At 43.0% G+C, this 23,528-nt stretch overlaps 2 protein-coding genes across 4 annotated transcripts; both read right to left on the bottom strand.

Annotated features, from left to right (window-relative positions):
- Positions 1–2,560: 2,560 nt before the first annotated feature.
- Positions 2,561–9,013, bottom strand: LOC137476158 (CD59 glycoprotein-like). 2 transcript variants are annotated; one of them, XM_068194267.1, is made up of 4 exons: positions 8,749–9,013; positions 6,477–6,549; positions 5,649–5,750; positions 2,561–4,158 (listed from the first exon to the last, which is right to left on the bottom strand). In XM_068194267.1, the coding sequence occupies exons 1-3, from the start codon at positions 8,996–8,998 to the stop codon at positions 5,723–5,725; spliced, it is 351 nt and encodes a 116-aa protein (XP_068050368.1). In that variant the 5' UTR covers positions 8,999–9,013; the 3' UTR covers positions 2,561–4,158; positions 5,649–5,722. The 2 variants fall into 2 exon arrangements, with proteins under 2 accessions (XP_068050368.1, XP_068050367.1); XM_068194266.1 differs by lacking the exon at positions 8,749–9,013 and adding an exon at positions 7,037–8,036.
- A 2,729-nt stretch (positions 9,014–11,742) lies between these two features.
- On the bottom strand, positions 11,743–23,469 carry FBXO3 (F-box protein 3). 2 transcript variants are annotated; one of them, XM_068194262.1, is made up of 11 exons: positions 23,255–23,469; positions 21,281–21,370; positions 20,671–20,834; positions 18,997–19,111; positions 17,164–17,368; positions 16,849–16,894; positions 15,706–15,790; positions 14,922–15,044; positions 14,409–14,524; positions 13,882–14,072; positions 11,743–12,810 (listed from the first exon to the last, which is right to left on the bottom strand). In XM_068194262.1, the coding sequence occupies exons 1-10, from the start codon at positions 23,452–23,454 to the stop codon at positions 13,885–13,887; spliced, it is 1,332 nt and encodes a 443-aa protein (XP_068050363.1). In that variant the 5' UTR covers positions 23,455–23,469; the 3' UTR covers positions 11,743–12,810; positions 13,882–13,884. The 2 variants fall into 2 exon arrangements, with proteins under 2 accessions (XP_068050363.1, XP_068050362.1); XM_068194261.1 differs by having other exon boundaries at positions 11,743–12,814.
- Positions 23,470–23,528: the final 59 nt, after the last annotated feature.

Consider the following 23,528-nt stretch of genomic DNA (forward strand, 5'->3'; position numbering starts at 1 on the left):
CAGAAGCATCTAAATCAATTCAAGACTGCTTATCCCTTAAATAGAACCAACACTGGATCACATGCAGAGGTTTCCTTATTTGGGAGAGGAACTTTGCTCCAAACCCTTTTTTTTTTTTTTTTTGTTATTCATTCCACTTAGGAGGAAGAAACTAAAAGTATTTTTAATTTTCCCTTTCCTAGGCTCCAGGACAGTTTTCCCTAAGTTGTCATAAGGGAAAAGTTGTCATACCCATAAAAATAATATCACCTGCAGGTCTTCATTTTATCCCAATGTCTAAGTTATTCTTGGAAAGATGGGAGTGGAGATGACAACACACTTCTTTTGGGGATCTCACAGCCAATTAGTTGCTCCCTTCTCCCCCTCTAAAATGCAGAATGGTGTTAGCACTGTGCTGTTAGTGCAGTATTCACCTTGTGTGGAGTCAGAAAGTGCAGTGTGCTTTTTTTCTGCCTCAATAAACAGGGGGATCTCACAGACAACTTTCTTGGATGTTTAGGCATAGTTAAACTCCCCTGCTGTGATGGCAGCTTAGGACTGACTGTTTTTACCAGTGAGATCCAAGCCCTTGGAGACACACAGAGATTCAGACACACAAAACTCTTCCAGCTGGAGGAACACCACTGTTGTTAAATGCATTTAATATTTATATAACAGCAGTATCCAGATGCCCCAGTTAGTGCAACAGTGAGGTACTTAATGTGCAGCTCTCTGCTGGGACTATTCTGTTGTCTTAGCTACTCCTTTTTATAAAATAAAGCTGCTCACTGGTCAGCCTCCTCATTCCTCTCACACCAAAAAGCAGTGGGAGGAAATGGCTTGCTCTGCCTGTCTGTTTTTCCCTGTGAATCTGCTTATTTTCACAATTTCCTGCATCCTGAAATAACACAGAGACATCCCACCTCATCTTTGATAAAACTAGAGAGGGATTTCACACAGGATAAAGCCAAATTCTTCTCAACCAGGTGAATCAGCCTCACATTCCTACCAGTACCAGGAGGCTTCCAAGCTCTCTCCCTGCCCAAGTTCAAGTCAAAGGACACCTGGACCACTTGGAAGAGGAATTAATGGTAAAAAAAGATCCCAAGAATGAATTCCTGCTGTTGCTGAAGCTTCCATTTGTTACCTTCTCCTTGTTCCCATAAAACCTGTGTGTCCCTCCACAAAAAGAGACTGCTGGTTATAGAGCAATTGGGAAGTAGATGTAGGGCAGAATATTCTTGGATGATCAGATGACCATTAGTACATAAACGATGTGTAGTGGCATAAAAAGCACATTCAAAGGATGGGGTTTTAGTCATGCCACTAATGCAGAACAGAGCAAGCAACTCAGAAAATTACAAAATAAAACCAAAGCAACCCCGGCAACAGTGACAAGTTACCCCGCAGTCACTGCAGGGGACAACAGACACCTCTGCACAGCGGCACAGCCTCTCACCCTGAGTTTACTTGTATTGTCCTGGGTCTTAGAGGACACTGCTGAACCACACAAAACATCTGGCTGAGATTCCCACTGAGGGAGGCCCAAAGCCAGGAGTCCCTGGGTTTCAGGCACCACTTTGTGACACCCACCCCAAACGCTGGGAATCACCCCAGGCACCAGCACAGGCTGGGCGCTGACTGGGGGAAAACAGCTGTGCAGAGGACTTGGAAGTCCTGGTGGACTCACAGTTGGACAAATTTCAATATTTTAATACTTGAACTAAAGTTTTCATGTCCCTCTTGGTTTTAATGGTCCTCTTTGTGGACTGGCCAGCAAATCTGGGCATAACACAGCAGCAGCAGAGGGAGAAATGCCAAAGTTCAAGGAGCAGCCACTGTTCAACAGCCAGCAGGAGAAAGCTCAGCAGCCAGCACAGCCAGACTCAGAAAATGCAAACCTTACAAGAATTAAATCACATTCTGGTTGATCTTTACAAGAATAAAGTAACACATTTAAAACACAAGGACTCGTTGCTTAGGCTGCTTCTAGAAGAGAAACAAAAAAGTATAATTTAGACAAAGTGTTCAAGGCTATCAAAAAAGAAATAGTAAAATGATTGCTTGAAGATTAGACACACAAAATACAGAGCTTCTTTTTGCACTTACACATAAAAGGAGAACATTTTATGCAGGCCATACAGCAATGAAACAAGTTTAAAAGTACCACCATCAAAAAAAAAGACATTGACAATATAATAGAGAAAAAATTATGCCATCAGGATGATTTAAGGAATCTATCACCTTGTCCAACAAAAGATACCTCTCTGCTACAAACCTTCCCCCAATTTATACTGAGTCAGTGCTTTAATACTTTTTCACCAGAAATGAGCCTGAGTTTGACAAATGGTGCTGCAGCAATGGAAAAAGTCATTGTGCAGAAATTGCTGTCTTCCAGTGTCTGTTTTTAATCAGGTTGGAAATAAAAATAAGGAAGGAGAGAAGTCTACTTGGAACCTGCTGAGTCTCTGGATGGGAAGCATGGATGCTTCTGGAGCATCCATGGAAACAACCACCTCCCATGGAAACAACTGGAGTTCTATCCAGCTGTAAATACCAATAAATCACCACATACTCCATGTTCTTTTTTGACATTTTTATTTATCAAAGACAGGACAACTTCTGTATTTAGAGTGATGGGAGAGATCCCAGGACACTTTCATAGCTACAATAAGCTCAACCAAAAGGTACATTGTGGATTACATCAGGGATTTGGAACAACACCCTTCTTGTGACTGGCGGACTGGTGTCACTGGTGACGCGAGCACAAGCGAGGGTCCTCAGGAAGAGGATATCCCATTGGCAATGGACACAACTCTGGCAGGGATATGCCAGCAGCTCCAGAAGAAGAAGGAAGATCTGGCATCTCACCTGACTGAGAGGGTCCCCAGGTACCAGAGATGTCCCAAGGTCTGTCTCCACCACGGAGCAGAGCAATGTAAGTATTTCAGAATTTGACCTCTCACACCTACGGATGGAGCAGGTATTATTCATGCTATATAAATACACACCTATACTGTGCATTGGCATTTATGGAAAGAAAGTTCTGCAAGATTTTAATACTCTTAGGTGGAAGCTTGAAGGGATAAGTTTACACGTCGCTGTTTTCAACAAAACCCAAAAGCTAACTAGGTGGGGAAGTAACCTACATGTGCCATTTCATCTCCTTAGCATTTTATAATTGATTTTCAATATACCAATAAATACTCAGTGCAAAGCACATGCTCACTTAAAATCCTAAGCATGGATAATATATGAGGAAAATCCAAAAAGAAGCTACCACATGTTGTCTACATGCTCACAGAAATATATATATTAAAAAAAAAAAAGAGAAGTGTTTCTCACTTATAGCAATATTTTGGTTTTGGTTTAAGAAATGTAGATGCTTTCTCTTAAAATAACAGCACTTGACAAGGTTATATTGGCTTGTAGAAAAAAAAAAGGTACAGTGATGGGAACAAAGTGCTTACATGACTCGAAACTGAATATTTCCATATTCATCACAAAGACTGCAGCAAGGTACACTTATGATCCAACACTTCTAGTGTTGAGGGCAAATCCACTGCTTGGTTTGTGACAAGCAGGATCCAAAGCAAAACAAATCAGAACCCACAGAAGTGCCAACCAAAAATAATGACAGTTTATGGGACAGGAAAAAAATGAGTTTCCAGCAGAAATGCTGTAGTGTTCTTTTCTTTCACATCACCCACTGGAGTTTGCCCAGGTTCTCCACAAGATAACATGACTTGACAAGAGCTGACCTTCCCCACGAGCAGGGGGACAGATCAAAACACCCAATAACTGGTAACAACACACATCTCCTTCCCATGAATGGAGGCAGTGATTTAACAGACAGAACCTTGGCAAACAAAATTACACGGGAATGTTTCTGCCTATGGACAGGAGCTGAAAATATGCTATATAGAAAAGAGTTAATGTTTTTGTGCAACTTCATCTTCAAAGGACAGCTTACAAATCAGGATTATTACAGGAGCATCCATAACATGGCCATTAGAGAAGCAATACTGAAGGCTGCTTTGTTAACCCCAGTAATTGCACTCTCATTGCACAGGTCATGTTGGCAGCAAAAGAATTCAAAATTATCCAACAGGAAGGAATCAGCAATTTCATTCACACTGCACTGGGATGCTTTCCAGCAGGAGAAAGTTCTCAATTTACCTATGGAACAAAAAAAAAAAATTGAACAGATTAAGAGAGTATTGACAGTAACACCGGTTTTGGTACAGAGAGAGCAGTGCTTAGCCTGCCACTGTTAAGAGAATAAAACAGTGAGGAGAAGGCAAAGTTCAATCTGTGACAGGGCCCACAGTGTAAACACAGAAATTGCATGCAGGCCTTGTGGTCTGTGTTGCCATGGCATCGGGGGACAGTGGAGGGAGGCAGAAGCTGCATTGTCTGGTTCTTCAGCCCCAGAAATGCTGCACAAACCGAGCACAAACTTCCTACCGAGAAATATTCTGTACAAAGAGTGGAAGGTCTGACCACAGTCCCACCCACAGCACTCTGCACAGCAGTGGCTAATAAGGTATAAAATGTACCCCCAATTTCAAAGCAAACGGAATGAGAATTTGACATGAAATTTCAGGGACAGATCACTGTGCTTGGCCTCTCACCCTCCCCAGAAGGGACACTTTTTGTAAAGTCTTGTGTCCTGTAGTTCACGGGCCATTCGTGCCACCAGCATCAGACCTATAGTTGTGTTTTTGCCACAGTCATGTACTTCCTGTTTTAAGTTCAAGCATTTAGAAGTTTCCAAATTTGCTTTCACTAGGAATTCAGCACTGTGTATCCAGTTTACCCACTAGGAAGTACAGGGTGAAGCTTGAGTGATACCTGGCATCACCAGCCAGCTCAGCCTGCATTCACAGAACCATTTAGGCTGAACAAGACCTCTTTTGAGATCATCAAGCCCAATCTTTAACCCAGCACTGCCAAGCCCTTCACTAGCCCGTGTCCCCAGGTGCCACATCCACATGGCCTTTAAATCCCTCCAAGCATGGGGACTCCAGCACTGCCCTGAGCAGCCTGGGCCAGCACTTGACAAGTGCTTGACTTCACTCTCAATGAAGAATGTGCAGAAGACAGAGCTGGAAGAGTCACTAAGAGTGGTAAAACACTGCCACAGATTGTCCAGAGGGGTGGTGGATGTCCCATCCCTGGAAACATTCAAGGCCAGACTCTGAGCAACCTGATCTAGTTAAAGATGTCCATCCTAAGACACAAATCACTTCACTCTCAGGAAAAGAGAATTTATTTTAATAGTGTCAATTCATAAACGACTGAGCCATTCATCTGCAGCTTTATTTTGTGGGCTACGCATCCTTTATCTGTTTTCATAGAGTAACAACTTGTATTTGAAATTCAATGCTGTCTTTATTTTTTTCCAGCTCCCTTGTGTGGGTCTTTGTTTGTTTGCTTATTTTTTAAAATCTGGATATACAGCTATCTATGTACATGCTTGTACAGCTACAACTCACATATCTAAATCATCACATTATTGCTTGGATATAAGCATGACCTTCCAGAGTATTTGCAAGTTCCTTTTGAGTGAGGCTGAGATATGCATGCTAGGGCCAGATTAGAGGTGTCCAGGCAATGAAAGCTGATCCAAGTGGGTTTATTTTAGGTCTGTGGGACACTGTACATACCAAATTTTAACTGCAAGCAAGTGTCTTCAGTCGTTAAGCAGGTGCTGTTGGTCCTGCACAACGTAGGGCTGTTGTCACAGTGGTAACATCTTAAGGTATAACCTAAGACAACAAGGGTTTATCTTCACTGAGTAATAAACTACTGAGACAGCAGCAGCAGCATTAAAAAGGAAAAAAAAAAAAAAAAAGAAGAATCACTTATCTGCATCTAATTGTCACAAAACATGCCTGGTTGTTAAGCTCAAGACTTCAGCTAAAATCGTTAAACTCAAGACTTCAGTTAAAATTGACAAGCTTATGTCAGTGCACCAATTGAGGCTGGCAATTTTGATAGGCACATCTTGAAGCAGGTATTTATGTCACTTTTAAAAACACCATTATCTGCCTGCAGAACAAGATATTAGTTTGCACCTTTTATGTGCTCTTGAAGACTGCCTTTTCCAGGCAATGACAGATACTTGCAGCTGAGCTTTATTCTATCCATTTTTTAAATTCTATCTCCTTTCCCTCTCATACTGCACACTAGTTTCCAATTCACACAAGAGGAATTCCATTCTCTAGCAGCAAAATACCAATTTTCTGTTGTGTTAAGCAGCACCGCATCCTGCCCCCACTTCTCTCTCCTGAGAATCTCCTATTCTGATTGTCTTGACCCAAGACAATCAGAACAGAAACTGAGCTCTGCTTTGATGGCTGCTGACATTCCCCACAGTGGTATTAAATAACCCAGGCCTTTCTCGCTGTTTTTACTCCTTCTGGCATTTTTGTCCATGATTTTCCCAGCCTCTGCCATAACGTTAAACCACAAAGTCCCTCTCTTCTACTCACCAGAGCCACAAAAAGTAATCAGAACAATGCAGGCACTCAGCAGGATGCAGTTCATCTTGGTCATGCTTCTTCCCTAATTTGAGGGCATAAAGAGATATTACAAGTTTATTTATTTAAGAGCAAAGTGCCCAGTGATGAACCAAGGTTTCAAGACTTGCTTCAGTATAAAACTGAAAGCACTGTCCAGGAAAAGCAGGGAAACACAAGAGAGAAAAATAACTGCACTTTCCAAGGGAGGATCTTTATTCTGAGAACAGGATTTTTATTCTCAGAACTGATATTTGAGCCCTGACAGGCTCAGACGGATCTCCTCTCTCCTCTCCGATTACACCATTCAACAGGCCTCCCAACTTCTCCCAGCTACAAATGCACCTAACAAAAAGCATGGTCTCAAATGCTTTTTCTCTTTCAGCAATTCCCCAGTAACCCTGGAGCCAGACTGCTCTCCTTTCTCCTCTCTCAAGGGGTTGTAAGAGGTTTGGCTGCTCTGCAGGAGCTTTTGCCTATCCCCTCCCAAAATTTCTCCTCTCACTGAGGGACTGACACCGGCAATAACTCACCAAGTGCCTGCAGCAGTAGCTCAGGTCTCCATGGCTGCTGCAATCTGTAGGCAGCAGTGCAATGGGAAGGTCAGGAATTTTTTAAACACAGGCAGCTCCAAAGCAGGAGTTCTCAGACAGATTTCTGCACACAGACTCTGAACTACAGTCACAGCTCCTACTGAAAAACCTCTGCTACTGCAGAGTGGGATATTCTGAGGAGGCAGCAAGCAGACACAGCAGGGAGAGAGGGACCACACTTGTGCTGGGAGGACATGCTTTATGTTTGTCTTTAAAGCCCAAGTGGCATTCAAAGTTCCAAAATATTAAAGGTATTCAGAAAACAAGTTTTATATCTGATAAAACTGTAGTGAAACTGTCACTGCTCTTAATTCTGCCTGCAACTATAAGATTTTAGCAGCCCTTTATCATGTTAGGATGGAGCCTTTTCCTCCCAGGACAGTGACTGTGGATTTGACAAGATGGGTTCACAGCAAAAAAGTATTGAAATACTTTTCAACCTTAAGTCTAGTTCATTTTTCTACTGACAAAAAAACCCCAAACCTCATCAAACAAAAAACCCAAACCTATCCAAAAGAACCTTAAGAAACCCCATCCAATGACTTAAAAAAACAACCTGCTCTCTTTTTTCTCCTCTCTGTGTGACTTACTGTTGAGCTGAGGGGAAACGATAAAAAAACAAAACCATAATGTGCAAGATGAGCTTATTTATTGGGGTAAACAACTTTGCAAGAAGCCCTTCAAGGCCAGAGGCTTGTTCCACAGTAATGTGGATCTACAGGAGCGCTGTAAAACCTGGTGGTTACAGCAAGAGCCCTTCTGGACAGCAAACAGAACCACCCTGGGAATCTCTCCATCTTCCAGGCATCCTCAGTCACTCAAGTGTCAGCAGAAGAAAACAGCTTTGCCTTTTAGCAACACCAAGTCATGACCGGCATAAATATAAGGCAGATGAATAAAACTCATCAGAGACAGCAAAACAGTAGTAATTCAATGCATCTACTTTTGGGAAAACAATTGTTTTCAATTTCCTGACATCAGGAAATTCCGACCTTTGAAAAACAATTGCTATATATATAAACAGCAATTCACAATGTGACTCAGAAGAAATTAAAGGAGAAAACACCTCCTAAACTGCATTTTCTATATTAGTCGTATCAGTCAAGCATCCGACCCATCTCAATGACAGCAGCTGCTACAGCGCGGAAGGCTCAGTGCCCGGTTGTGAAACAGAATTTCTCTGCAGTCCCACCTGGGGGGAGGCAGGCGGGCAAGACCCGCTGCTGCTGTCACCGCAGAAGCCAGCATGGGGAGGAATGGGGAAAGGACAGGGCAAGAGGAGCACGAGCCGCATCCCCGCGGGGAGCGGCTCGCCCCGCGCCGTGTCCGGACGCCTCCTGGCCGCGCTCCAGCGCCGTGCGCGGCCGCTCCGTCCCTCGGCCCCGCGCCCGGCCCGCGCAGCGCAGCGCGGCGCACTGCGGTGCGGCCGCCGTGACTCAGGGCACGGCCACGGCCGGAGCACACTTGCCCCGGGCCGAGCACGCAGTTCACCCAAACGCTCCTCGCGGCTCCCGGGAAAAGCCGCCTCTCTCCCCGCTTTCTGCCCTCTTCTCTGCCCCGCAGCGGGGACCTGCGCGCTCCCCCCGCGGCCACCGCTTGGCCTCGCCGAGCTCCCGGCGCTGCCGCCGCTGCTCCGGGCTTGTCCTGCTCACCTTCCTCGGGCAAATCCTGCCGTGTGCGGCGAGCGGCGATGCGACGCTGCCTCAGCCGCTGCTGCCTCTCCCGGCGGTGCCGCCTCCGGGGCGGGGCGGCGGCCGGGAGCCGCTGACGGCGCCAAGGCGGGAGAAGCGCTGCCTCGGGCCGGGCGGCAAAGGGTTCGTGGGTGCTCCCTGCTCCCACCGGCCGGGAAGGCCTCCAGGAACGCTTGCAGGAACGTGTGTGCCACCCTCCCTCACGCGTCATGTGGCCATGCCTGCGGCCATCGCCACTTTGGGGTTGGAAGGGAACTTCAAGACCATTCGTTCCTGCCACTGACAGAGACACCTTCCACTATCCAGGTTGCTCCAAGCTCTATCCAACCTGGCCTTGAGCATTTCAAGGATGGGGCAGCCGCAGCTTCTCTGGGAAACTTGTGTTAGGGCCTCACCGTGCTCTGATTAAATAATTTCTTCCCAATATCCCATATAAATCCAGCCCCTGTCACTTACATTCCATTCTCCTTTGCCCTGTCAATCTAGGCCCTTGTTCAAGGTCCCTCTCCAGCTTTCTTGGAGGTCCTTTAGGTACTGGAAGGTGCTCTAAGGTCTCCCTAGACACCTCATGGTATGAATTAATAGATAAAAGAACACACAAAGGAAAAACCAGGACTGGAAAGTGGCACCTTCCTCCAGAGGTTCCTGAATCTAGATTTAAACATTCACAACCCAGGAAAACATCGAACAGCAATAGAAATGAGGACCCCAAATGACAGTTTATGGGACAGGATTTACTAATACTTAGATCCATGCTATCTAGGAAAAAAAAAAAAGGTTCAGTGCTGACTTGAGGACAATATGAAATACCTGTAAAACTACCGGTTATATTTAAAAAGGATTCTTAGATTTATTTTTTATCCCACCTAAACTGCCTATTTATTTACTAAACCTAAAGCAAATCCTAAATCACTCAGAATTTACATCAGATTCTCGTGGTATGTTGATTATCAGTCATCTCAGTATATTATTTTCTGTCTAAAAGATTTCGCCTCTCTTTAAGCCATAAATAAAAAAGGGATGTCAGAGTAAGATGTTTGTGGATTATTGGATATAGCTTATTAAATGAGACTCCCCTCAATTAATATGATAGAAAAAAATTCCCATATTAATTCCCTTAGCTGAGGAACTGGGAACAAGGAACTTCAGCCACAGCTGAACATTTACCTGTTTTCCTTTCCCAAGATCTGGCAAGAGTTCCTCCAACAAAGCACTGCTTGTCTGTATCATCACAGATAAATGGTATTTCAAACTTGACCTGAATTTTGCACCTTAAATTCTTTGCATAAATTTTGAGAAATTAAACAATGACAGAAAAAAATAACACCAGCACCAGAACACTGGAATAACTTGCACAGCAACTTTCAGTTGGGTTTTTTTTTTATTTCACTGCTGGCACACCACTTGTTTTTCCCTCTCTGCTGCAGTCACGGCAAAGAAATCATGGCCAAAGGTCCCCTCCATGCAACTAGCAAAATCCCACAAAAATGTTGAAGGAATCCTACAGAACAATTATAAAGAGACTGTCGGCATAGGGACAGAAAAAGGACCAGACCAGGTAGGTGTTTGTGTTGGATGTACCAGGGTTTCACCACAAGTTGAGTCACGGGCGTTCAACGAGGCTGCTTTTAGCTGGCCAGGTGAAGTCCTAACCAAGCATCAGTGGCAGATCTGAGTCAGGAGAAGGTGGCAGAGCTTCAGCTGAGCCTGCAGGACGGTGGCCAAAGGTAAGGACACTCCTGTGATTCCAGTGACGACAGAAGTGTTGGGCAGCTGGAGGCACTGGAGTGACCCTGCCCCACACCTGGGCTCACCCAGAGCAGTGAGGTGCTGTCTGTGGCAGTGGGACCTCGACTCAGCTCTCTGCTGCTGCTCAGTGAACATTCCCACAGTGCTGCCAAACATCACCAACCCCTTTGTTTTCCATTTCACATTGATTCCATGATTCACACCTCTTGGGAGGGGTAAGGAGAGCCACTGGCTTCAGCCCCACTTCAAATGCACATCATGAGGAGCTGCAGCGCTGCTGGCAGCTCCAGGCAACACACCCTGTGCTGAAATAGCTGCCTGAAGCAAACACCCTTTGGCCTGCTACAAACACATTCGTGCTCAGGGCAGGAGGAGCAATTCCTCCATTACAGAATGGAGGTTCCTGGTTCCCTCCTCACTCCACACCCCTCTGCCACCAGCTGTGCCCAAAACTGAGGCCTCAAACTCCAGCACCGCAGCGCTCAGGGGCTGAAAGCACAGCATTGTCCTGGATCTTGACTTCTCCCAGAGAGAGCAAGAATTCCAGCTCAGAACCACTCCCCAAAAATGAGTGAAATTGCCAGGAGTTGGCAATGTTTGTTGTGTAGAGTCCCATGCCCTTGAGCTGATTCCACTGCACTAGAACATAGAGATCCTGGGAGGAAACTTCCCAAGAACAGCCTCCAACCATGAGGGTAATCTGTCCTTGCAAACACACAGCACACTGACAGCCCTGCAGTAAGTTCTAGTTCCACTAAAACCTTCTTGTACTGATCCTTGACAAAACTTGAGGAAAATTCTTACCCCTCACAGGTAATAGTGTGGTAATCCTCAAAAATCCTCATGTTTTGGAAGCACTCCAGCAACTCAGTGTTGTTCTGACTCCTCTCATGGACAACACAAGCTGGTTTTGTTTCTGGAGATGTTTCACCTAACGACTGTTGTAGGGACCAGACTCAGTATTGGTTTTTCTATCTTGTGCCACTGTGGAAAATGCACCAGGAAAAGCTGAGCACATGAAGAATCCAATACCTGGACTTGCAAAAAACAGAGAAATCTGGAAATTAGTCAATAATGGCTGGAACTACAATATACCAGTCTACCTCATAAAACCTACAAATTCTGGCTGTCAAAAGAAAGAACTGATACACCAGTGCTGGTCACAGAATTATTGCTCCAGTCTTGGCAAAAACAGTCCCATGTAGCACTTGAGAACAAAAGAGGCAGATGTTTATTAATGACAACAGAAATAAAATAAAAATGATAAAGCAAACAGATACTTCTTTAAATATAAATTTTCTAGGCATCTGCTGTTCTGCCAGCCTCCTATTTATTTGTTTTTCTTTTTTATTCAGTTACAAAAATCCATCCAGGGCTCAAGAAAACATGATACATAACATAAATTTGTCACCTATGACAACAGCAAACATAATGTAACAGAAAAAAAACCTCAAAACATATTTACAAATCCATACTCTGTAGTCATTGAGAAATTCCTTACTTAACGAGTGGCAGATTATGCATGGACACTACATTCCCAGAGGCATTCTCCAGTCAGAGTCACTTAGCATAAAATCCAACTGACAAACAGATTGTCTATAAATAAGGCCAGTTTGACTCCTAATTTATACATTTTGACGACCAGAATTTTTTGCTGTTACTATGTTAATTAAAAAAAAATAGCATAACAGCACCTAATCTCACCCAAATGGGATATTCAGACCAAAGTGCAAGTTTCATTCTTAGGAGCAGTTATCCAGAGCAGAAACTCATGAGAAAGGAGACCAGGATACACCCTTCTAATGCTTTGTATAAAACCAAAACCCCACACCATATTTGCAGTATGATCATAAGTAGGCAACACTTTAAAAATGTGAGATATGAGTACCTTGGACTATCAAGCTGTTTCACACTTCAGAAAAAAGTAAACAAAGCCCAAACACCTTCCTCTTTCTCCCCCGGTTTTCCTCCCTCTTCCCCCACTTCCAAACCAGGGAAATAGAAGTTATACTCTTAATGAATATGAGAACTGGCACCAACATTCATGCTTGTTGCCCTGATGTGCAACAGAGTTCATTTACAACAGTCAGAAATATTCCTATGCACTAGCCCTGAAGAGTTCAGCTTATGCAAACTGTTTGGGAAAAAATCCCAAGAGTGTGACATGGCAGCTTCCAGAGGGTGCAGGAATGTCCAACACTGCACGTGGATCTCAGGAGTCATCAGTGCCTGTGGAATCTTCGTCTTCATCCACTGCAGATCCATTGGGATTTGCTGCCTAATACAAAACACACCCAGTTTTAAATAAAAACATCCTTTCTGGTTAATTGTAAGAAAGCACTAACAATTGCCTAGAAAAATCAGGGCTGCACTACCACACCCATTAGCTGAAGCAGACATTGTGATCTATGTCCTAAAACCAAGGTTAATTTGCAACAGAGGTCATTTTGCCAAACTACTTGACCTTTCACTCCCTAAGGATGCCCTGGGTTTCAATATTCCATACCTCCAATTATGTAAAGCCACAGTTCAGTAGCTCAGCTGTACCCATTTTCTTGGTGGTTTAGGTTGTCTTATACTAAAATAACTTAAAAACAAAAGGGTCATTACTATTTTTGAAATAGGAGTGGAGCAACAGAGAAAAGCAAATTACATTCCAATCAACTGAAGGGAAGGAAGCTAGACAGGAAGGCAGTTACAGTTCCCAGAAAAGTGAGCAAGAGTTAAGAGATGTCATTTTCTGTTAGACGCACGACATCTGCTGGCACCTACTCTTAGAGCCACTGGGAATGAGTGTCTGAAATCCTGGATAAACCTGTCACAGTGGGCAAGAAACTGCCTGCTCCTGAGGAAAGCTCATAGCTCCTCAGTGCTTGCACTAATACTGGGGATAAAATAAATCAAGAGCTCTTCTCTAAATGTGTCAAAGAAAAGGGAGAAATGATATAATTAACTCACGATCTCCAAACTAAAACTACATTATAATTAACAGCAAGTCAAGTATCTTGGTGATTTGCAAAGTCATTAAGTGACTTTATGAAATGCACTTTCAGCAAGAACTAATGCACATCACAGACTACAGTTTTTAAACTGTCATTAACTGGAGCATGTCTGAATAGAGAGATACATTTTTATGGCTAAAATTAATGAGTGTGCTCCCACCAAGGAGGGAGCTCTGAAACCCAAGCAGTTCATGCAATGCCATGTCTGCAGGCACCAGTGAGGAGCTCTGAATCGTGGGCCATGTTTTGTATGGAATCAGCAATATGAACACTATTCAGCACTGTAATTTTTGTCATTTTTTTAATTTTGGGGCTTGTTTTAGCCAACTGAATCTCTGCTTACCATTCATGCTGTGGACACCTTGAACTCTGGACACACCATATGAAACCTAGGGATTGTGACATTAAAGAATCTGTCCTTGTTGTAGAGGCAGTGGAAGGTGTAGTAGCCCTCCATGTATCCAGAGGTTGTGGTAAACGTGGTACAGCTGGTGTACTCGTAGACTTTCCCTGGGCTGATAACTGGGAACTCTCCTGTGGGTAAAATATCACAATAGTAAGGACTGATGGAGAACTACCATTTAGCAGTTGCTAAAGATTTGCACTCCACAACAGACTCAGGCAGATCAATTTGTATTCCAGTAGATGCATAAATTGATGCCCAGCAATTAATGATATTATAAAAAATTGGAGAGGGGTTAAGTAGCAGGATATTCAGATACCCCTTACAAAACAACTTGAAAGCCAAAACAGAGGGACACATCTCTTTTTCTCTGATTTTGATACAAAGCCCACAGCCCAACAAACAGGCAATAAAAGAATTTTAATATGAAGAACAGTAAATACTCTCTCCAGAAATTTTTCACTTACCAACTACTCCAGGACCTTGGACTTCTTCCACATCACCTTTGGCATTTGTTATTCTCCAGTATCGACTCTCCAGCTGACAGGCATTCTCAGGAAGGGCATCTTTGGACATTTCAATCCTAGAAGCCAAAGAACAGACTTAATACATTCCTTTCAATAAATGCTCTAGTGCCCTTGGGATCACCAAGCAGACTGGGAAAAGAAAACACCCACTAAAGTAACCCAAATCAGTTGGCAGGGTCCATCTCCATGCTTCACTGTCTTTTACCCTTTTCTAAATCACAAGAGCTGCTTGTAACTGCTTTCCCCTACCCATCACTGTATTTTAGCAATTACCAATTTGACTGGTACTTTGTGTACCTGACAAAGTAATGATTAGGATTATTTTATTAAAAAGTACAGCATGTTGTGCACCTCCTGTTCATTTCAGAACATTTCTGAATGCTGTGCATAAATTTCCTTTGAACATTCCACAGGTCTGTCCTGCATTGTAAGAATTAATTCAGTTATTTTTACCTGATTCTGTAAGTGAAGAAATAATGTGGTGGATGTACAGAACTGAGTTCAGGTAGAAAAGAGGTGGACACAGACACAGTGATATCTTCTGTGGTAGCAACACAATCTTTATCATGCACATACCTACAGAGAGGAGAGCATTAACTTTGCAGACAGCTCTGCATATTCAATACAGAAAACGAAACACATGAGGTGGTTAATTGTTATTAATAATTAATATTAATAAAAACACTTGTTTAAGTAAGGATGTGTCATTATAAAAAGAAAACAGCCTAGAAACTCTAGCAGCAAATTTATTTACAGATCCAAGGACTTGGTTCTACAGCATCCCAGTTTGACAGAATTAAGGTTCTTCATTGTATTTAGAAGAAATTGCAAGTGCATGAATATTCAAACACCAGAACAAGTCCTGCTTATTTACATATTCAAGAGACCAATTAGCTGAAACATTTGTTTTTTTAGTAACTCTGAACAGTCCTGCAGCAAAACCACACTCATGGCACACAGAATAAATATCATGTTTTTTGCTAAACTTCGGATCACTTATAATGCAAAATTCTGGTCCCATTAATGCAAAGTTACAAGTTATGAAGAATCTGGTTAAAACATAAAGCTGCTTTAAGCACTCAGGTTTACATGTTTATTTTCAGTAGTTTAATGGGCTTTCTCCTCTCCCCACCACCAGCTTTTTTATCAGATACCCAAAACTACTTGGGGAGAGGTAAGCATGCATAGAAGCAGCACCAAAACTTGGCACTAAGGCTACAAATCCAAGTCACAATACCTGAAAATCTGGTCTCTGATGATAGGATAACCTCCAGTGACAACTTTGTTTACGTAAGATGTAAACCATTCCAAGTAAGATGTACCTAGATGGCAAGGAAGAAAAACATTCCTAAGGATGGAAATTTTAGCAAATTTACCACTGAGTACATTACATTGAATACTTCAAGGAAAAAGTTTAAAGCTTTGATTATCTTTGTAAAAAACTCTCAGGCTTATTGAGATGAGACAGTCAATATTCCAATCATTCTACCAACAAGGATAATTTGGAGAAACCAATTAAGAACTAAAGAGTTCAGGGTGCACCCTACAGAAATGACACAGCCAACAAAGAATCTAAGCTAAGTATTTAACATTATAATCAGGGTCTCATCACTTGGATTCCATATGGAAAGCTTCTACGGAACACTGCAGCACTTCCTCTCCTTTAAAAGAGGGATAAATCAGAGACACACTCTGCACTCCTCTACAACCTCAGAAGACTAAGGCTGTATCATTCTGGGATTTTGTACACTTGCAGCCATTGTCTAAGTACAGCTTTTCACACACACACAGCCATTATTCTGGAGCAGTTTGATTGCTAAGCAGACACTCAAGCTGTCACATTTAATTCTCAAAGAACAGAGTTTCACATACCAGCTCTCTGCACAAGAATTTCTCAGCCATAAATCTTCCAAGCATTGCAATATAGAGTTCAACAGAAAAGTAGAGAGTTCATCTGTTTGTCAATATTAGTGATTCAAAACTGGATTGAAGCTGAGCTACCAAGAAATTATTATCTTTGCCTTCCCTGATGTGTTATCAAGTACTCCCACTCCTGAGATTAAGTGTGCTTACCACTTCTTCCTTGGAGCATGAGCTGTGTGTGCTGTCCTTTGATCTTTTGGAATTCTAAGGGACTCCAAGTTTATTATCCTTCTTTCTACCACTAATCCACAAAATGCAAACCTTGTATGAAGTAGCTCTGAATGGAGGAAGTGGATTTATTTACCTGCCACCTTCCAAATGCCAAGAGAAATGCCGTGTATGGAATTTCCCCTCCACCCCATGGTAAGCCGAGATTAAGCCAACTGGAATACTTCTAAATATGTTGGATGAACCCACACTGACTATTTTAATTTGAATATTTAATCTAAAGTGTTACCTGTAATGAACATAACAATAGTAGATGGATTGCGAGCCATTTGCTCCTGAAAGGGAAAGAAGTTTAAGGATGTATTAGACAGCATTGGACTTTCAAGGTTACCATTTAAATAACACAGGGAACACTTTCCCTATATTCACTAAACCTGAAGTCTGGCTGCATGACCCATCATTAGAGTCCCAGTCAGATCCTCAGACATGTAAAACTCACAGTGCTCCCATGACCACTGAATTTACAGCTTCAACTTTCCACTAAGGCTCCTGCACTACCAATCAGCACAGAAGTACTTTGAGAATACAAACACATCTTCCTTACTGGACACTGGTAGAAGATCTCGTATTTATTCCGTCCCTCCACACTCTCCAGGGCCATGTACTGACTGAGGCCAGTGTGGATGCAGAAGGTCAGGGGCAGGCACTGCTTGAGCCCCAGCCTCTGCTGGAAGCCTCCGGCCGCGGTGTCAATGTCCAGCAGGTCTTCGGAGCGGTAGTGGTTCGACAGAGCCATGCTGCCCATCAGGCTGGGAACAACAAAAACAGGGAACACGAACAGGAGACATCACTCACAAGGCAAAGCTGGCTTGTCATCTTCTGGAAACTACTTCTTTCAATGCTCTAGATGCGTATTAGACTGAGGAGAAATCCAAGTTGAACAGCCACATGCTGAACTAGGTTACTAGTTCAGATCACCCTGGCTTTGTGGAAGCATCACCCAAACCTGAGTGTACACTCCACACCCACACTCCCAGCCGGGAACACCAGGGAAAGGCAAATGAGATGGAAATTCCTGCAGATGCTGAGCAGATGCTGTTATGAAAGTAGTGACTCAGGTGCAAGCTGCCACATGTCAGCATGCTAAAAGCTGATCCCATCCTGGGCAACAGGTTCCATTCCTCTTTCTCCTTAGGAAGTCTAGCCTGGAATTAGCACATTCTACAGAAGCTGTGCCAACATGCCAACACAGAAACCTGAAGCATCTAACAAGGACAAGTCCCACATAGTTTCTGTTTCTGATCTAACAACCTGCTGCACAAACTTCCACTGCCTACCCCTGATCTTCCCAGTATTCATCCCCCACCAGTGGGACCACACCTTCCCCTGGAAGCCTTTCTCCAAGCTGGAAGACTTCCCCAGAGCTTTGTGTCTGCTCCTGCAGCCCCTCCATAGCCACATCATTACAGTAAAGGCTTTGTGGGAGTGAAACAGTGGGAAGAGAGGATGCAAATGGCTGCAGAGCACCATTTGAAACCTACACAACTAGGGCACCTATCTCCTCTCTAAAAAATTTTAAAGTCTCTCCTAGAAACCAGAACTAGAAATCATCCTTATGGTTTCATAAAACAGTTTCCTGAATCCCTTCTGCACATAAAACACTCAAATTGGAGAAAGCTGCACCTTCTTTATGAGTGAAGGTTTTCGCAGAGCAATGAGTGCATTCCTCCCTACAGACATTGCAAATATTTGCTATAGTTTTCCATCTTTTGCTTATGTTTGCAGCACTTCATCAGGTGCTTCAAACACCTGATTTTTCTACAGCAGAAATACCAGAAACTTTGGTCATCAGCTTTCTGACCTTAATGTAAAAGGGAGTTTTCCTCTGCAGAAACTGCATAAAATAGTAATATCTTCTATTGAGGAAACCTAATTTACAGAACTGAAAATTTGATTCTACCTTAATATGACTAACTGGTTTTAAGTCATTCCCTAACCATTTCAAAGAATAAAAGAATTACTAAAGAACGAAGCTTAAAGAGTGCAAGGGACTAATTTACTTCTGTAATACAAAGCCAAACTTCAGGGGAGCAACTTGCAGTGCTATGATTAAAAGTCTAACAGCTGGAAGTTATTATATTACATATATATTATATATGGAAGTTATGAAGAGTTGTTGCAACAATCTGACAAGGATTCTCACTAGGAAAAAAGGGAAGTGTAAGACTAATTTGAGCAATTAGAAAACCGCGCTGGGCTTCCAATTACTTCCGAGATTAGAAGACAGCCAAATCTGGAAGTGTCACTTAACCAGTCAGTCACAATACAGTTAAATGCTTCATTTATCCTGTTCAGGGGACATTTCATCTTTTAATAAGTGAAGTGCCTAAGAAATACAAAAGGAATTTATACTTGGAAAGTAGCTTTCAGTCCTTACCCTGGAACAACCAACTTCTGCCCATTATGGATACGGAACGAACACCGATAGTCATCGGGGAGTTTGCAGCGGATTTGTGCTTCCACAGCATCCAGATCTTCCTCCCTCACACTCTCTGGAAAAGAAAGGATAGTTCAGGTATTTCAAACACAAAGCATGGAATCTGTAAATGCTCTCATCCAACCAACACGGACTCAAGTCAGTATCTGGCAGCTTCACTGGATGCTGGGTGGTACACAATGAGTATCACATAAATTTGGAAGGAAAATGGTGACTATAATTGATTATTTAATACAACACCAATCTCAGTCCAGTGCAACCTCAACAGGCCTGAAAGCAGCGTATGTTTATAAAGTGGAATGAACCTTTTCCCCACATCACTGCCAACAACTGAGTTCCAGTTACAGCTCCCAGGCAGTATTGATTTTACTCTTCCATCACCCTAAGGGTTGCTTCTTTCAGTTTCCAGTTCAGTCGGTGACACAGAAATACTGATCACAGCCCTCATTCACCTGGAATATGAAGCAATAAATGGGTTGTTAAAAGGGGGATTTTCAAATCCACAACGCAAAGGGGTGGAGAAGAAATATTCTAACATTTCCACATGCACTTCAGGGTGGTTCCAACACCCTTACTTCCAGCAAAAATCAACAGGGTGGCCTCTCTGATCTGTTCCAATCCATTTTTTAAAACCCTTTTCATACTGATTATCTGTTTCATTAACAGGACATAAATTAAGACTTCATTGAAACAGTATCCCTTACAAATGGTATGAAAAAGCCAATTTTACCTAAAACCTGCCATCATTATGTAAGAGTGGAAATTGGTAATTTGAAATGTATTTTTGTCTTTCTGTACATAAATAAAAGCTTCACATTCTATCTTGAAAAATACTTTGCAAAACGTAATAATCCAGCACTATCCAAGCAAACCAAGAAAATGCAAGATTTAAATGGGATAGAGATAATCTGTCTCTTAAGAGATCATTTGTCTCTTAATTTCACAGGTCAGGTTAAATTAGACATCATGGTCTAAAAGTCAACTTCATACAGAAAACTGAAATGCAGCTGAAAATGTAAAAGCTTTTTTGTCCCCTATATCAGAAAAGCCAAAACTCACTCTAGCTGTGATTTATGACCTAGAACACTGGAAGTACTTCAAGGATTAAAATACAAACTCAAACTGAAAACAGAATCTAGGAAGGGAGTTAAAAAAAGGAAAAATTATGTTCCACCACTGGACCACTGTAACACCTACAGAAAAAAATAAAACCCAACAACATCCTTTTTGTTTGGCTTCAGATTAAAAGGTCTGCTTTCATGCGACAGTGTTTTAATGAGGTCTTATGAAAACCTCACAAATAAAATCCCACCAAGCAGGTCCTCAAAGCAATGAAGTTACTACACTAAAAAATAGCAAACAATAGATCATAGCAACCTAAAAATGTGATAAAGACAGAGCGGTCACTAGAAAAAAATCACCTTGATTTCAGAGAATCTTTGGATTAGTAGGAACTGGGCAAGGACTCTGCCTGTGTTTGCAAGGAAGGGAGAGCACATCTACCTGACTTTCAGGATTCTGCTAACTAAGGCACACACCTTTCATGAAAGCAGCAGGAGGCCTAATACCAGGCAGGGCTGGGTGAACCAACCTACCCACAGGTGTGCCAGGTACCTTTCAAAGAGCTGATCATGCGCGGACACCACTGCCCCAAGTACTGCTCCAGGTCATCCCAGGCTTTCTTCAGCGTGGCATAGTAGTGGATGTATCTTCCCAAATCAGAGTAGGTGCTGATGAAGATGGCTCTCCAGCTCTGATTCCGGCGGCTTTTTTCCTCTCTAAGGGGCCAATGGAGAAAATGTGTTCGGATGGCAGCTTGAAGAGACTTCTAAACCCAAGGAGTTGGTATTTGTTATTTGGCAGGAACAGGATGCATAATATTAACCCAGGAACACTCTGTGCCATGTGAAGCTACACAAACTCAATTAATTCCAGCATTTATTCAACAGCAAGTTGGAACAGAATTAGGAAACATTTGGGCTACTTAGTGGAATATTTAGAAACAATACTCCTTTACACAGAGTGCCTTCTGAACAGTGCTCTGTCTGGTAGTGAACCTTAGAGCTGGTGAAAAGCTAATTCACACCCTTCATTACTCAGCTTTTCTCAGCTACAGAGAAGCTGAGAGTATGAGCTGGATGTAAGATGGACTGAAAATCGGCTGAACGACACCTCTTAGAAATTCATTTTCATAGGAAAAAAAGCTTAAAACAATCCCACTTACTCTGAAATGAGCCAGTATTTTTTGCAGTGTCTTTTCCACAGTGGGTCATGGCTTGATAGCTGATTTAATCTTCGATTCAAATAGCAGCAGCTATAAATATAAAATCATTTAATGCGATTGCAGCAAAACAAACCGGCAGAAATGCTGTATCACACATCACCTCTCATGAAATAAACGTAGAGTTTGAAAACGATTTGGCTGTCCTTTTAAAGCTGTGCTTACAATGGTTAAAGCTCTTCATCACAGTTGTGTAAGTCATGAACTACTTTTCCACACACTTAAAGAACTGGCAGCAATTAAGTACTTTTGTAAAGCAGGTCACCCTGCAGACCTACACCACAGTAAACAGTGCCTGAAAGATTCCAGCATGACTCCACTCCACCAGTGGAAAGCACTCCAGTAGCACAGGATGCTATGATTTAAATCCCTTTTTATCTGGATGGTCAGGCTCTGCCATATCTTTTCCACAGTAAGCTACAGAAACCATACAGTTTTGAGTATTACAAACTTACTTTTAAATTGTTTAAATCATAAACTTTGAAGAAAGTCTCCAAAAGACACCATCAGTTTAGATGTGGCAACATCACTTCTCTGGTAGCTCGTTCTACAATGTCAAGTGTGTGTTTCAAAGACTGTGATTAACCCCAAATGAGGGTACCAAACAAGGTTCCAGTTATTGCTGTTTGGGGTTTTATAAACTCTGTAAACTAGAATTGTATTAGCATCCCAAAATCAGCCTCAACAAAGTGATTCTCCTGTATTTCCTGACATTATCCTTTCCATCCACATCCCCACAAACACATTCAAGTCACACCTGGACATCTGGCTGTGCAAAAATTTCATGACATGGGAATTTTTTATATTTTTGGCGGGTGGGGAACTGAAATAACCCAAAGGAAAAAAGCCCTTGCAGAAATCTATTGTACTGGTGTTTATCAATCAAGCCTGTAATTTTTGGAAGGGAGTAAGTCACCACAGCATCACAGGAACATGTGGCTTCAAACATAATAAAAGTGGAATTAAAGCCATTCTCATTAATAACACAAACAATGGAAAAGTTGGCACGTGATCAAATATCTAAGAGCCACCATAACAACTGTTACCATTTTTGCTTATGCTTAATGTCTTTTTTGCTGATATCCTAATACAATTCTCCCTGATATCCTTATAATTCTTAGCTAATATTTATTAGGGGTAATAAAAAAACCAAAACCCCCACATTTCTGGTAATATTCTGTTTTCTTCTTACGCTTATTCCTCCCTCTTTGATTAAACACTTTGGTTTCAATCACTGCCAAACCTTGCACTTGACTGCTGAGGTTTTACCCAAAACCACACTCTCATCTTCATTGTATGACTCACAACCCTTCAGCCACCGAGCCCAAGAGGCACCTGCCACTTTCATTCAAGTTTGTTTTTTTTTTGTTTTCCCTTGAAAAGTCACCCTATTTCGTTTCATTTTCAATACATTTACTAGCAGCAAGACCACCCTTTGTTTGCCCATAGAAACATAAGCTTCGGGGGAATACTGATTCCACAAATTTACTTACTGCTTCATTTAGGTACAAACACATAATGGGGGAGAGAAAAACAGATTCATTGAATGGTTTGGATTGGAAGGGACCTTAAATATCAATGAGTTCTTCTACCATAGGCAGCGACACCTCCCACTAGACCGGGCTGCTCCAAACCCCGTCCAACCTGGCCTTGGACACTTGCAGGCATGGGGCAGCCGCAGCTTCTCTGGGCAACCTGTGCCAGGGCCTCACCACCTTCTCAGTAAAAGGGAACATTTCATTTTGTTAGAAAGATGACAGTAAAAGAGGGGAAAGCCCGGTGCTGCTGGAAGGGAAGGCTGTTCAGACCATGTCCTCCCCTCAGCGCCTCCTCCGGAGGCAGGCAAGCCCTTTCCCCACACAGCCCGGGGAGCGCTCCGTCCGCCGCGCCCCTGCCATCCCCCCGGGCCGCCCGTACCTCACCAGATCCCGGTAGTCGAGGAAGCTGAGGATGAGCAGCAGCGGGTCTGTGGGGAGCAGCTCCAGGCTGAGGGTCGGGGAAAGCTCCATGTCCGGGGGCGCCGCCATCTTGCGAGACGTCCCCAGGACGCACCGCCCATCGCGCCTCCCTCCGCGCCGCCGGAGCAGCGCCTCCCGGGGGCGGTGGCTCCGCGGCATCCTCGGAGCTGCTCAGTCGGCCCTCGGAGCTGCTCAATCGGCCCTCAGAGCTCCCAAATCGGCCCTCGGAGGTG

This window comes from Anomalospiza imberbis, chromosome 6 (assembly GCF_031753505.1).
Source record: "Anomalospiza imberbis isolate Cuckoo-Finch-1a 21T00152 chromosome 6, ASM3175350v1, whole genome shotgun sequence".
In the NCBI taxonomy this organism is placed as follows: Eukaryota; Metazoa; Chordata; class Aves; order Passeriformes; family Viduidae; genus Anomalospiza; species Anomalospiza imberbis.

What these genes read in the sequence shown, in the direction of transcription:
- LOC137476158 (XM_068194266.1), bottom strand. Translation starts at nt 6,540, where the DNA reads ATGACCAAGATGAACTGCATCCTGCTGAGTGCCTGCATTGTTCTGATT. An exon ending in GATTACTTTTTGTGGCTCTG is followed by an intron (nt 5,751 to 6,476) that starts GTGAGTAGAAGA and finishes TTGTTGTCTTAG; the next exon opens with GTTATACCTTAAGATGTTAC. An exon ending in TTGCTTGCAGTTAAAATTTG is followed by an intron (nt 4,159 to 5,648) that starts GTATGTACAGTG and finishes TTTGTTCCATAG; the next exon opens with GTAAATTGAGAACTTTCTCC.
- FBXO3 (XM_068194262.1), bottom strand. Translation starts at nt 23,454, where the DNA reads ATGCCGCGGAGCCACCGCCCCCGGGAGGCGCTGCTCCGGCGGCGCGGA. An exon ending in AAATACTGGCTCATTTCAGA is followed by an intron (nt 20,835 to 21,280) that starts GTAAGTGGGATT and finishes TTGGCCCCTTAG; the next exon opens with AGAGGAAAAAAGCCGCCGGA. An exon ending in TTCTTCACTTACAGAATCAG is followed by an intron (nt 14,525 to 14,921) that starts GTAAAAATAACT and finishes TTTGGCTTCTAG; the next exon opens with GATTGAAATGTCCAAAGATG.